General features: G+C 43.4%; 1 protein-coding gene and 1 long non-coding RNA gene across 2 annotated transcripts in view; one reads left to right on the forward strand and one right to left on the reverse strand.

The window, feature by feature from the left end:
* The first annotated feature begins 814 nt into the window (after positions 1 to 814).
* On the forward strand, positions 815 to 2,295 carry LOC311430707. Its single transcript, XR_014688958.1, has 3 exons — positions 815 to 988; positions 1,546 to 1,617; positions 1,829 to 2,295. It is a non-coding gene; the product is annotated as an uncharacterized lncRNA (long non-coding RNA).
* Positions 2,296 to 8,517: 6,222 nt separating this feature from the next.
* The window catches only part of LOC311432464 (uncharacterized protein), a 77,788-nt gene continuing 70,669 nt past the window's right edge, over positions 8,518 to 15,636 (reverse strand). The window contains exons 16-18 of the mRNA XM_084510913.1: positions 15,016 to 15,080; positions 12,944 to 13,498; positions 8,518 to 11,016 (exon numbers count right to left, since the gene is read on the reverse strand). Coding sequence (XP_084367039.1) covers positions 8,942 to 11,016; positions 12,944 to 13,498; positions 15,016 to 15,080 — 2,695 coding nt within the window. The 3' untranslated portion in view covers positions 8,518 to 8,941. The remainder of the gene's footprint in view (positions 11,017 to 12,943; positions 13,499 to 15,015; positions 15,081 to 15,636) is intronic.

The following is a 15,636-nucleotide window of genomic DNA, read 5'->3' on the forward strand; positions in this document are numbered from 1 at the left end:
AGCTGAAATTAATTTTTAAAAATCCTGCCTTTGTTGTCAGGTAGTTCTAAAGGTGTCAGGCTGGTTTTCACAGCTCCCAGTTAAAAAGAAATAAATAAAAACACTGTAAAAATCAAAGTCCACCAAATGAATCAACAGTTTTCCTTAATAAAATGCCAGTACCAAGTCATTAATATTAGATGATTTTAAGTGACAAAGGAAGGAAACCACTTTGACTACCCTTGGGCTTTCCTTAAGAAACTGGGTGGACTTGTTTGGGAAAAGATCTCCATCTGGTGGCAGGCTATAAAAAGATCAAGTCAACACTACAGGTGCATTACTTTCCCTTGAAAAGACTGAAGTTACTAGAAATGGAGTGGATTTATTGTGGATATATTTTTCTCCATGAAGTTCTAAACCTCACATGGGATACACTGAGCAAGGCTCCTTTTAGTCTTGTCAAGCCTGTCCTAGTTGCGTGTCTTACTATTAAATATTCATCCTCTCCCGTACAAGGCACTCTGCTAAGCACTGTTAAATTCTTCCTCTCTCTCCACACATTTAACACAACCAACCAGCCAGAGCAGGTGGGTAAGGGAATGAGGAAAACAGACAAGAATTTGTGGTAAAACCTGTGAATACCATTAGTGCTTGGAATTATTTGGGACAATCTGTATAGTTTCTGGGCCAGGTGAAACAAATCTAATATAACCTGTCTCCCTCCAGGCTTTTTACCTTAATTTTTTTAGAACACAGGTGTACCTTGAGAGTGGCTGTCCCACCTGGGGACACCCATAAGGCTCTGCTAGCACTTTCACCACTCTCCAGGAGGAAGGACTTCAGATAGCTCATAACCAGTTTTAGGCATTGAGCTGCTTTACTTCGAATAAATAGCTAAAAGCATTTGAGCTGACCTAGTTAACGTTTCTGACAGCAGAACTCTCCCTGCTGGCAGTGCTGTGGGAAAGACATCCCCCCGTTTGTGGATCATGCAAAGCAGAGAAGATTGGTATGTAAGACTCCTAACAGATATTTCTCCCCACAATGTGGAGGGATAATATTCTACAGATAAAATGTTACCTTCACTGGTACAACTTATCCCTACCTCAGGGTCACTAAAGAGCTGATTTGTGCTATCCTACCTATTTAGGGAGTTGTACTATCACTACTTTTAAAGGCACATGAGAAATACTTTCAATAGAATTAAGTTATGATAGAGCAGGCCCCAGAATTTGCAAGCTCTGTGACATTTACAGATAGAGTATTAGCATGTACTTTTTGCAGGTAACAGTACAACTTTCTGAAAACTTGATCTTGAGTTTGCTTCCATTGTTTTCATGCAAAACATCTCATTTTAGAGCACCTTCCGGTATCACAGTGTAAATTATATTTACTTTTTTTTAGTCCACTATAAGACTGTCATTTGATAGTAGAGCACCAGATTAAGCAACGTGGAGCCTTTTAAATTTATAATTGTTGAAAAAAACACTAGAGGATGTTCTGAAAATAACGGACTAATCACAGAACGTGAGAACAAATTACCTGTTACCTTCCTTATCACTACAGGCATATTTTCTACCTCCTCCTTCACTGTAGGTGTAGATATACCAGCCCAAAGTTTCTGTGGCCTTCTTGAAAGTAAGTTCTTCTTTTTCCTAATCTTATGCCATCAATGCTAAACGCATGCTTTTGTATGATGCTAAGCAGATAATGAAAAGATATCATCATTGCTCTTCAACTTATATGTGTTTATTTGAATATTTATATATATATGATTAGTTCCCCCACTACACTTTACAATTTTCCTTGTTGATTTGAGTTTTCTCCCTTTTTTTTTTTTTTTTTCTAGTTAGATGCCAAGTTATGGCATCTTTGGAGTACCTGGCATCAGAATAGCTTGCAGAAACCAGCTTCTAGAGTTCACACCCTCTCTGGGGGGAACTTAATCTACTTACATGGCTATATTCTTCACTACAACCGATTTATATCCATCCTGCTGTGGGCAAGACACACCAGTACCTCCAATTGCCATCCTTCCCTGTTGGGTTTACTGGGATGGCTGAGAGCAGTAACTTCACTAGGGCTAGCCACACACTGGATGTCTCCATCTAACTAACCACAAATGGGAGCTGTCAGCCTCCACAGTTCAAAACCCAAGGCGCTAAAGACTGTGACTGCTTGTTACAATCTGACTGTGTGCTGCAAACCCCTCCAGATGAAGGCTGGGAGGGCTCTTGTGGGCAATAATTTCTTCTGGCATTAATCACTATATCTTGTAAATAACTGGTATGTAATAAATGCGATATATTGAGAGCATTCAAACTCCCTGTGGCAAGGGCTGTTAGCGTTAGGTTGGAGGTTGGACTCGATGACCTTGAGGTCTCTTCCAACCTAGAAAATTCTGTGAATTCTGTGAATTCTGAATCTCACATCTCTTCTTATTTATTTTATTTGGGAAAAAACACAGATGAAATAAATAAGGTCAAAAGTTCTTCTACAGAATATTGAATCAAATACATGAGCACAAGCTGTTTCATGAAAGTTCTTGTAAGAAATTTCATTGGCTATATCACATTTGCAAGGATAAGCAGTTACTAGCTGAAAGAGGTACCAAATAACACTTACTTGGAATAGGAGAAAATAGACTTGTAGGTCTTAGTCTCTACTGAGTAATATTTCTAACTGGTGACATTTATTAATCAAAATGATTCTGGGTAACAGGCTTAAGTGGAGGATCACCCCAAATGAAAGAGACATCCTTTCCTCTGAAAAGTTATCAGAAGAAATTTTTACTAGTATCAGTAAATAGAGAAATAACAAAACATATTCAAAGTTGAAAAGCAGAAGCCTAGAAAATTTCATCTTTCATTACATTTTAGCCCACAGCATGGAACTCAATCTATAAGAATATGGTAGGAATTTTCACAAGCCACTGGCGGGATTTTTTTTGATCAACTTCTTTTAAAAAAGGAGTTCTACACTTCAGGACAGCCTCAGCTCCTGGATTTTTTTCTCAAATGGCTTTCCTGAAAAGCCTCAGAAGAGCCTAGCTGTATTTCTTGCTTGGATGTTTGGTTATGCCTGCATACAATGATAGCCAAAGGCATGCATTATATTTACAGAAGTACTACACAGTGCAGGATGCCACGCTAACCTTGAAGTCCACAAACTAGTTCACCTCAGATAAAAGGCCCACTCTTGTCTGTGCATAGGTTTCTGGTGCTGTTAGAGAATATGAGACCATCTAAACCACACGCATCTCTTACTCTGAGTCAGGATGAACTATTTGGTTTTGATGTTACAACCAAAATCCAAAATAGCAGCAGCCTTACCCTGCTTAAGCCTGCAGAGCTGACGGTTCCCCTTTTCTGGTGCCCTCCTCTCTGCCCTGCTAATGACTCCAGTCATGCCCAGATGGAGAAATGGCAATCGTTCCCCCTTTCCCCACTAACCTACAGTGAGGAAGTGCTGCAACGTCTCTCTACCAGACAAAAAGCAGATTCAATTTCTTTTCAACATCCCTGCATCTGTCACTCACTTTCCTCAACGCTTGGCTCCTGAAAGAAGACAATATTGCTTTTTGCTTGCTGTTGCACCTTCCTCCACCACAGCAGAACAATCTAATATCCTTCTAGGACAGGTAATGTGCCTTGGCAATATCAGAATACAGGATATATCTTACCTTAAAACTCTTACAAATAAATTATTAAAATATTGCAGTACCAGTGCACAGTTAATTGTAAAACCATTTTTAAAGTGCAGCTATAGCCAAACTGCAAGACTAACTACATCAAAGATGATGTCAGAGAGGTCTTTCCTGCCTCACTGTCAATATTTTCATTAGTGACTTCAGTGATGGAGGAGAGAGGCTCCACTGCATAACTTTGCTGTTGACAGCAAGCCGGGAAAGGTGAGTAAATACAGCAACTTTTGAACTAGTTTGCTGAAGATGGCCTATTAACTGAAGAGAAAAAAAAAAAAAAAAAAAAAAAAAAAACAAAAACAAACAACAAGCATCATACTCCAGTGAATACTTCATCTGTCTTACAAATTGGCACTTATGTCCAGCCCTCCTACTCTACTCCAGTTTCATCCCTTACCACTGATGAGCACAGTCCTGGCTGCGGTATCACAGTGCAGGAGAATTATGAACCCACAGAAGCAGTCTAACGAACAGGACACCTTTAAAAAGATGTGAAAGAATGACATCTGTTTAATCCAGATAGCGTTGTAATGCCAAATCACAACAGATCTCAAGTGTTGTGGCTACAAAGGTGATGATTAAAGCTTTCCCCTGTCAATAAGGATATGATAAGATACAGAATGTATATGTTATATTAATGAAGATGAGGCATTGGGGAACAATCTTACCTTTTTAATCTTGCTAAAGAAGAATCCAGGCAACAAAACCATTTTATGGATGGTTAATATTAAGTATTTATCAGGTTGTGTTTGCAAACAGTGTACAGAGCAAGTCTCAAATATCATCATACAATCGCTGTTGAGGATATAAGTATGGCTTATATATGTTGAGGATATAAGTATGGAAAGATGGCTTAAGTACAAGAAGATACCAAAAGTTTTAGAATTAATGAGTATTTTGAGGAATAAACTAGGCAAAACCTGTACCAGGCATCACAAAAAAACTAATTTATCCTACATGAAATGAGAATTTGATGAACTCTTAGAATATTTTCCAGACCCATAAATTCATGATAATGCAATTTTGGCTTCACATAGGAGCTTTTTGACCTAACAGGACAAAAGCAGCTCTTACTGATTGATTACAGCATCTGCTTATAGCTACAGCACTGTACATGACTGCTCTGCTGCAGGTAAGGTAAAGAAAAGTAGTAAAATATTAAAACGTAAGGTTAAGAAATCTAGCCCTTGGGAATTCAATGTCAGTATTTTCACTAATCACTATAGTTATGTGAATTACTCTCCTGAAGACATCTACATCGGGTGTTAGGTGTCAAAGCTTTGCTGGACACAACTGGTTCTGGCCATCTTCACAATGAATCCACCATGGGACACAGCTGAGCACATCAGCCACGTGTATGGGGTCTCTGGGGAAACACATATAAGATAGAGCAAGGGAGGAGGGAACCAAAAGGGTGAGAAACAACAGAGTGACCACAATGCTCAAAGCAGGAGGAGCTGCTCTGTGGTGGAGTAGATATCCACACTGCTGCCCATGGTAAGCCCATGCAGGAGCAGATGGATATTCCTGAATATCTGTGGCCCATGGAGAGCCCACGGCAGAGCAGAGGGAAAACCTAAGCAGGAAGGAGCTGCAGAGAAGCTGCTGTACTGACCTCAACGCCCCATCTCCTGTGCACTGCCTGGGAGAAGAGTGAAGGTGGGAGTGAAGCTGAGTCTGGGAGGACAGCAGGGAAAAAGAGCTGTCATTACAATATTTGTCTTTGTTTTTCACTATCCACATCTATTTTACTTGGCAATAAATTAAATTATTCTTCCCCAGTGGAGTCAGTTGTGCTTACAACAATAACTGGTAAGTAATCTCCCTGTCTTCATCTCAGCACAAATCTCTCTCATCCTACTTTCTCCCCACCCCACTGGGGACTGAGCAAGCAGCAGGGGGGATGTTTGGCTGTTAGGCAAGGCAACCCACCAGAACAACTCTTCAGTTGAGAACTACTCATAGGCCTTCTTTTAAAATCGTCCCAAACCTCAGCTTTCATCTTCATTTCAAAGGAATGTGTGCTAATGAGTTTGAAGACAACTTTAAGCATTGTTTGTACATCTACAGTTCTCAGCATCTGCTGAGTCTTAGTAAAAGTGCTCACCAAGACCAATCCCCTATTGCCACCAAAATTATCATTTTAATAGGAAGAGGTTTTCTGCTTGCTTGTTCAATGTTTTTCTGTTTGTTTGTGTTTTTTTTTTCTCCAATGGCATTTTGGTTTGGAGTAGTAATTTCCATTAGAAAAAACAGATATTGCCTTATTTCAATAGGACAATCTTACTGATGCTCTTAGAGGCCAGCCTGTTTCTCATCCGCTTGCCATTAGCAAATGATGATCATTGCTGCTTCATCAGCTTTTCACCTACCTGTGTTGGCACAGTTTTCTATAAATGAAAATTCATCTAGGGATTTCAGAATGCTCTGAGACAATTTCGCTAACTCAAATACAAGATGCACTGAGAAAATGAAAGGAGTGTGAATGGCCTTGATTATTAATAAGAGCTCACCTTTCCAGGACTGAAATTATTTACCTTTATTTAAGAGAAACTAAGAGATTGTGCACCAAACGTTACTGAACCACAAAACTAGAGGAGAGTCCTGCATTTCTAAGTTCAGCCAGCCAAAAAGAATAAATAATGAAGTACATAGGTTTCTGCATACACTAAACAGATCCATTAAAGTGGATTTATCTGCACCATTTCCCTTAAATTACAATCATGCCTTACTTCTGAGCAATTTTCTATATTTTGTGAAATTATGTTACTGGCGATCTAATCTCGCATTTTTGGGTTATGAAATATATATTGGGCTAATGTCAGAAGTCCTGCTGACTTGAGGCCTGCAGCAAAGCCTGACCATTGCAAGATGGCCGAAGAGATGGCCATATTAGCTGCATCATTACCAAAACAACAACAGAAAGAATAAAATTTACCTAATGTTTCCTTTCTCTGCAAGTTTTCTAACACCGAAGCATATTCATGTAATTCAAGAGTACAAAGTAATGAATAATGCAAGAAGCTGGAGGATGAATACTCCTATCTGGAGCTACGGTTCCACCTTTTGTCTCCTTCACAAGTTCCATTTTACAGAAAATAAATGCAGCAGCACAGCATTTCTCTCCCCCTCCTCGTTATCTTAGGAGGCATTTTACTCTACCATCATGTTCGGTCTTGCTGGTCCTTTCAGTAGAGTCCTGTTTCCATAAAAAATACAAATATTAAGATGAATACATGAAATACACGCTTACAGAGCACACCAGATTAATTCCCTGCATAAATATGGCAATTCTTTAAACACACATAGTTTTATTACCCTGGAGTTTTACTGAAAAATTAAAAATCTCCAGGGTTTTCATTCATTTGCCTGAGAAAAGATTTTAAGAACATGTTTTCATCAGGATTTAAGATCTTTGGAGAGAGCAGAAATAGTGGCTAACGTATATTTATAGCTCTGTGATGTTGAAGTTGTAGGAGCTGAGTCTCCTTTGAAAACTGCATCTAACATCACTGACACAGATTCAACCACAACATCTTTACCCAGCTGGCACAAAAGTTGATCAGTTTGGACTATGACACATTTATTCTTACAAAATAATCTAATAATTCTATTTCCACTCTTTCAAAAGTTAAGGTAAATTCACATACCTCAATCTTTAAGCCTCTGCAAAACGATCTCTAATACAGACCATACCTCAAACTAGGAGAACGGACTTTTTGTGTTCAAATCAGGATGAATCTAAGAAATGCTAAAACTCCTAAATCATCCCAAAGTCCAGGTTCACTATAGTCTCACAGCCTCTTTTTAAACGGCTTAAAAAAAAAACGTTAGCTAAACAGCATCTATAATTTACCCAATTTCAGAAAAATCTAAGACCAGTTTTTAAGCTCTGCATGTTCCCTAATAGAAGTGCTTTAGAGGAACTGGAGACAAACTGGACTCCAGTGCAGCCAGCCCTTCCAGGCTGCCAGAAGCATTCTGGTGAGAGCTTGTGGTCCATTTTCATTCAGAGGCGGCTCTGTCCAGCCAGCGGGCAAGGATGGGTTACGTGAACAAAGCAGCGGTGCATTTCCTCAAACCCTTAGGTAAGGCCACAGAGCAGAACCTACCTAGGAATTTTACCGTTGCTGCGGGGCAGTGGAAGCCGAGTGACTGGGACGTGGGATTTCTCCTCCTCAGACAACAACCAGATCAGGTGCCCTCTCAGAACAAGGCCTCCCCCACCTTAGTTCAGTGGTGCAGTTGCTGCTGATTTCACTTGCAGGTGCAGCTCTGCGTGAGGCTGAGCCCCAAACCCCAAAGAGCGGTTACAGGCACGCACACCAACATGAGCACCAAGGGAGCGGTGCCTTTAGCAGTGCCCACGCACACAGCGAGTGCATGTGTAGGGGCAGCACACAGACAGCCCCACCTCATCCCTCGCCTCCTGATGGACAGGACTGAGGCTCGCAGCACAGCCAGGCCCCCCCCTCTCTGGCTTCACAGCACCCTCACGTCCAGGGGACCTCCAAACACTGCCAGGGGGGTAAGCTCACATCACAGCCACACCAAAACCTGCAGCCGGGCCAGGCCCTGGCTCCCTCCAGCTGCTGGTGTCCTCCCGCCCACCCACTGGTCCAGCCTCACGGTTATAGAGAATTTTGTTACTGAATTTTGCACGCACACAGGCATCCCTACGGCACCTGGTTCCCAGATACAACAGCAAGCCAACAGCTGGCCCTCCCTCAGATCCCACAGCCCTGGTGACCCACGGCCTCTTCTCCAGCTGCAGGTGCTAAGACCTCCTGGTAACACACACACAGGCACAGAACAGAAAACAAGGTCAAACAGAATACAATTAGAAAGAGGATTTAATAAAAAACAGGGATTAGACTGCAGTGATGTGTGCAGGGCTCAGTCAGACAAGAACACCATTTACCAGACACCGTCCCTTTTCACACCCTCAGGAGGTTCTTCCTGCGAGGTTCCTCCCACAGGAGAGCCCCAGTGCTCCCTTCAATTACACAGAAAGTTTGCCCATCTCCCCCTTGGACTTCAGTGAAATTCATCCACCCTTCACAGCAGCTATCTGTAATTCCCTCACAGTTTCTCCATCTTCCCAGTTAGCTAAACCTCAGGCCAGCACCTAGACGTCTGGCTGTGTAACTTCAGAAGATTTTTTAGAGACGGATAGAAACAAGAAGCAGTGCAGACACTGAATTGTCATGGCGTTAACACGTGACAGTGCTAACGCACTGCAAGGCAGTCACGATGCAGTTATCTACCGCAGCCAAAGGTCTGGTTCCAGGTTTCGTACAGCTCTAGATCCTTCGAGGACACGCTGGGCCGCACAGTCCTGAGGGCGCTCTCAAAGTCAACGAAGGCAATGGGCCGCACTTGGTCCGGCAGGATGGTCGCGATATCCATGGACTGAAGGCTGCGGATCGGGCCCAGAGAAGCTTCCCGGCAGAGCTGTGTCATGTCTGCCCCCGAAAACCCATGTGATTTCTGAACAATAAGCTCGATCTCCTCCTCGCTAAGGCAGCTGTGCTCCTTTGACATGAGGCGAGTCACAATCTGCTTCCTCGCTGAGGCTTCTGGAAGAGGAATGTACAGCCTCTTTACCAGCCTCCTTCGGGCAGCTTCATCAATTTCCTGGGGTCGATTCGTTGCTCCAACTACCAGGATACGATCTTCGGAGGAGGTCGTTGCCCCGTCTAACTGGACCAGAAATTCGGTTTTTATTCTTCTCGAAGACTCGTGCTCCCCATCCCCGCGCTGAGACAACAGAGAATCAATTTCATCGATGAAAATCACTGCCGGCTGCTGACACCGTGCCACAGCAAACAGCGCGCGGACCATCTTTTCCCCTTCACCCACCCACTTGGAAGTCAGAGAAGAGGCGCTGATGCTAAAAAATGTAGCCCCAGACTGGCACGCAATGCACTTGCCTATGAGCGTCTTCCCCGTCCCGGGGGGGCCAAAGAGAAGAATTCCTTTCGGAGGACCACGCAACCCCGTGAAGATGTCTGGCCGCAGCATCGGCCACACCACTATTTCTTTTATGGTAGCCTTGGCAAACTCGACTCCAGCAATGTCATCCCAGTTGACGGGGGGCCCATGGTCCATGATCTCGTGCATTATGAGCTCCACCATTTTGGGTTCGATGTTCTTCAGGCGCTCATCTACAGGAAGTGACGGATCTGTTGGCCCTTGTGCGTGAGGTTTACACTGTGCTACTCCATTTTCACTCCCGTCTTGTTTTGGGACTGGAGGAACGAACTTGCCAAACGGACCCCGAGACCTACCAGCACCCAAAGACTTTTTTACGCCTCCGTACGATGAGGCTGGTGTACGCTGGTGGAGGCTCTGAGGTTTCTTTTGCTGATCCACCCACAGCTGCTCTTTTGCCGTTCTAAAACCAGGAGCAGCGCTCTCCTCATTTCCATTCCTATTCCCTGAAAAACTACTGGCTTCTGTACTAACAGCAGGCTGGCATGGAGCAAGGCTAGAAGGTGCAGCGCTGCCTCTATCAGCCAAACCATAAAACGCTTTTCTTTTCCCAGACCATGCATGTACAGCGGACTGACTGGAAAGAGACAAATTCTGCCCGTCACGGCAGCCACCTGACATTTTCAGAGAACTGCTGCTGGTCACTTCTTTATTTCCAAACAGTGGAGTTACCTGGAAACCTGTCTGAACCTGTTCCTTTAGGGACGCAGAAGAGGCAGGAGGTATATCCAAAGTTTTGGTCACAGGAGGCAGACTGCTTTGAAGAGACTTTGAAGACAAGGGATGCTCAAGGAGATCCGGGCCCCGACTCGCACATTTTGATGAGCCAGCACAGCGTTCACTCTCGGCTGCACTGCTGAAGACACCGAGTCTAGGAAGACCTGGAGTGGCAGAGGCACTGACCCCGTTACCGGCTGGTACAAAGGCATCTGTCGGTGCCATCTGAGCGCTTTGGAAATTTTTGCCAGCCTGCATCCTCTCCTGCACACACTTTAATTCAAATACATTATCTGTTGTCAAGGCAGATTGCCACTTGTCACTGTCATTTTGCTGACACTTTGCCAAAGTCAAAATGTTTTCAGCGTAGTTATTCAAGCCAGTCTCTATGTTGTCAGAGTCAATAATCGCAGAGTATTTCTCTGCGTACTTTTTAAAGAGGTTGGCAGCACAGACCTGAGAGATCTCGGAGTTTGCCCATGCATACTGAATACGCAGAATTTTGGCACGATATTCATCAGCCTTCTGTGCGGGCGTGCAGGTGCCAGAGGTAAGAGCGAAGTAACTTTTCTGCCAGTCGCTCAGGTGCACGGTGCTGTGAGTGGGTGCTTCCATCGCTGACACTGAAACACACACACAATACCCGTTGGTACAAAATGCATCTCACAACTACTTACAGGCTGCTTCTCTCTTCTCTAATGACACATAAATGAACACATGCGTTATTTTAATTGAGGGAAATAGCGCAGTACTTGTAAGTCACTTAGTCTGGACACTTCAGCACTTTCACAAGGCAAACAGCTTTGTGGAAAAAAGCCACTAAGACTGGGGTACTCTTCTTCTTTCTCCTTCAAAGAAAGAAAAGAAGAAGGGACACGAGAGAGAGAGAGAGTGCTTCTACTCAGAGGTCTCCTGGGGAGGTAAGTAGACTGCAAAGGAAGGTAACAGATGGCCAAACAAAAATTGGCCTTGTTAAATGAAATCAGCAATGCTTTCACTCCTGTTTGACGGAATACTGCACAGTGCAGAGGAGGTCAGGTTATAGGTAATTGTCAAAAAGATGAAATTTATTACAGTGATGCTAATAAAAAATGAAACAATGAAGTTACTAAATAAAACTATATGCAAAACGAGGGGAGGTAAGAACGGAATGAATAGGCTTGCATTTAGTAAACTTTCAAATTAGATACTGACAGATTCATAACACATGTTCAAAACTACATATTCCATTTAGACTGTACTAAAACCTCCCTTATTTTCGAGAAACTAAGGCCTTGTGTGTTTGTAGTGATGACTGTTTTTCAGTTTTAGAAAGCAGAATTTAAGTTCCTTCAGCTAGGTTTTAGTTTAAGAAACACGAAAGATGACCTTTGCTTAGGAAGGCACATCTTGCTAGCTCTGAGAGGACATGCTCATGTTTTTGACACATTTCCAAAGCTGTCTCTTCTCTGCGGTCTGCAGAAATATTTCTGGTAATGTCAGGAATTAACAATTTCAGAAGAGACACAGGCACCGGCAAAATTAGTGACATCTACTATCGCCCCAAGAGGCTTTACAGAAACTGCCTAACACACAGTAATTCCGATCTCCTGATCTGTCCATAAGAAACTCGCTCAATACATGACAGGACTGAAACACATCAAATTCTAATTTCTACTGTTTAACCTCGGTAGGTACTGGGATTTCCCAGCCAGGAAAAAAAAAATAAAAAGAAAAAAAGGAAAAAATAAATAAAACAAAAGCTGTTGGAGTTCATGACCATGCCTTCTTCACGCATCCCAGAAACAGAGTACGCGTCAATCTGCAATCTTCTCTTGAATCAGCAGCAGAGTGCATCTGAGTGCAGTCATGTAAGAGCACACAAAGTGCAAGACTGCGGAGATACCTTAAATAAGGTAAGGACAGGGGCCGGCCTCATTTTTACTTTCAAAAAGTCTTTGCCCAGTGATTGCATGAGCGCAGCACTACACAGAGCATGACCTGGTGATGGCAGGAGGGGTTACACGCATAATAAACAAGGAGATAAATTATTTTGTGTTGGGTTTCGGCCCAAGTGCAGGAAAGCCAAAACACCTTTTACCTGCAAATTCCGTGCCTTTACATGGGAATTTAAAAATTACCGTCAGCTTCTGTACAGTGAAAAGTCTCTCTTGCAGCTACCGCGTGGGGTGCGAGTTCCCACCAGCGCCCACCTGCAACAGGTGAGCTGGGCAAGATGCTAAGCTCTCACCGTGCACATGGCTTTTCCGTGGTGACTTAAAAGCACCTTATGAAACACAAAAGTTGGTGTTTGCTCACGTGAAGTACCTCCGTAGTTCACATAATTCAGAGTATAAACATATAAAACATATCACGCCCCACCCCCACCCCCCAAATCAGCAGCCATTTCACAACGATGCAATCACTCCCACACCTCTGACAGGCCCCGTTTGGAACTAGTAAGCGCACAGTACGGCAGCTAGCTCCAAATTTTAACTTTTTTTTTTTTTTTTTTCTTCTGAAACGCGTACACGTGAGATTTTCCGCCACCTTTATCCCCTGCCAGCTAACCAGGAGGCAGCTCCCATACACCTCCAGCGCCGGGGGCTTTGCCCCAGCACCGGCCCCAGCCAGCCCCCGCCCTGCCTGGCCCGCGGGGCCCCCTCACGGCTGAGGGGGCGCAACGGCCACCAACGGCCACCAACGGCCCCCCACACGCGCGCCGCAGGGGATTGGGGAGGGGAGGGGCTCCCGCCGCGCGCCGCGCACCCACCGGCCGCCGCCAGCCGCCCCCTGCGCGCCCCGCGCGCGCTCCGCCCCGCCTCCCCGCCGCCGCCCGCCAATGGGATAGCGGGACGCCGGTGACGCAGCCGGTCGTCAGGCAGAGCCGGGCGGGAGAGGGAAGGCTCCGAAGAAAGGGCGGGCTGGGGAGGGCGGCGCGGCTGTGGGGGAGGGACCCAGCCGTGAGGAGGGACCCAGCGTGGGGAGCCCGGCACGGCCCTGGCTGAGGCAACAAATTGTTCCAAAGCACGTTAGCGAAGGGGAAATGTCCTGTTGGCAAAGCAGTGCGTTCAGTGAACGAGCAAAAGTCACAACTGATGGTGAAAGTCAACATGCTGAAGTGATCTGGGAGGGGACGGACCCTTTACAGCATATCTGGCGCGAATAAAATGCGGGAGGTTTGGTTAACAGCAAAGACAGACACCAGTCTTTTTTTTTTTTTTCATTTATTAATGCCATTAATAAAATCTCTGTGTCAGTTTAATATGCTTTGGATAGAGATTTTAAAGGAACTGTACAGCTCACAAATTGTAATAATAATAAAAAAAACCCAAACAACACTAAACATCAGATTATTTTTCCAGCTAGGTCATATGGACTCTACATACTCTTAGATATTATCCATCAATAATCATTTAAGCTGCCTGCCCTTCCACCATGGTCTTCAAGTTTCTCCAATTTTATTTCTCATTTGCTCCACTCTCCGAGCAGTTCAAGCGTACATCCCAAGGTTTGGACTACAGCTGTAAGACATCACAACAGGAGTACTCCTCAGCAAATACGGTGTCCTTACAGGTTGACAGCGGAGACGAACAGCCATGAACAGAATATGACATGTAACGCCGAGAGGAAACTAGAAATTGCAGAACTACAGTGCAGTCCAGAGTATAACATAGTAGCAATACCTTTCATAAATACATCTTTTCGGTATTTCACCATCAGTAATAAAATATAATCTGTCATTATTAAGAGAGTAGGCATTGTACTAGCATTCCACTAGTAAAAAAAAAATAAATCCATATGACTACTGAAAAGTTACTTTTTTTCCCTCATCTAGTAGCTGCACTGCGTTCTTTGAGATGTGGACATTCTACTAAAGTGCATTTCTGAGACTTTGTAATTATTTTTAACAGCAAACAGTATTAATCGGCACAGGCTCTATAAGCTTTTGAACACAAGGCACAATAAATCCAGGCTCACATATTAACTATTCATACATTGTTTGCCACCAAAAGTCATTTCACTTACAAATATATTTCAAAGCTACAGAACAGAAATAGCAGCAAGGTCCTCCTTTCAAAAATATTCCTTTTAACAGTTTTGTTCTTGAGTTGATTACATAGCCCAGATATTTATTTTTTTTTTTCAGATGACTTAGCACTAGAACTCTGCAAAGGAATCATCACATGGGGAAAAGAGGGTATGAGAGACTGAATGCTAACAAGGCCTTCATTGATTACACATTCAAATCATCCCCAGATTTCAGATAAAAATAGAGCTATGAAATTCAGATTTCTGCATTGTGCTGGCCATGAGGAAATGTCATTCAATGGGTCTTAGAATGGTTCAGCTGGAAGGAACCTACAAAGATCAAGTCCAAGCGCCTGGATGCCTCAGGGCTAACAAAAAGTTAAATCATCCTATTGAGGGCATTGTCCAAACACCTCTTGAACACTGACAGGCATGGGGCATCAACCACCTCTCTAGGAAGCCTGTGCCAGTGTTTGACCACACTCATGGTAAAGACATTTTTCCTCGTGCCCAGTCTGACCCTCCCCTGGTGCAGCTTTGGGCTGTTCCTGCTCATCCTTACAGGATGAAAACATGCAGAGAAAAAATGTGGCAGGGAGCAGACTGCATACCAAACCAGCTGTTCCCAGTACCTGCTTCATGGTCTACATGCAGCTTCCCATACACGGGAAGTACGCTTGCAAGGGACAGAGAAAGAAAACTCAGCAAATTTGCAAGTTTCTCAAGATGCTTTAGAAGTTAGCATGACAAGTTAAAGGGAAAGATTAAAATAAGTGCAAATGTAGAAATTAATTCTACAGGTTTTTCTTGGAGTACTTATTTATTTTGTTCTTATTTACACCGACGTAACTGTCTGGAAAATATGCCTTCAAAATTTTAAAGTCAGATGTTGTTTCTGACTTTTGTTTCCCCTCTTCACGGTACCTACCTGCAACTGACTGGAGGATATATCAATGATGTTTGTTGAGTATACATTATCTGACTTTTTCTAACGGTTAATTATTGTTTATTCCATACTCAGCTGGTAAGGGGAAAAAAAATACTGATGGGGGAACCACAGCATATCTGGGGGGTTAGTTCTTAAAATTTCTATTTTTATTGTATTTTTATCTTGTTTTTTAACTAATTTGAGTAACTTTTCTGCAATCATGTTTCTGAGCATATTTTGTCAAATAATTTTTGCTGTTTATTTCATTATTACACAATGAAATAAGCAGAGTGGCAACCATAAA

Source organism: Aythya ferina (genome assembly GCF_964211825.1).
Source record: "Aythya ferina genome assembly, chromosome: 2".
Lineage (NCBI taxonomy): Eukaryota > Metazoa > Chordata > Aves > Anseriformes > Anatidae > Aythya > Aythya ferina.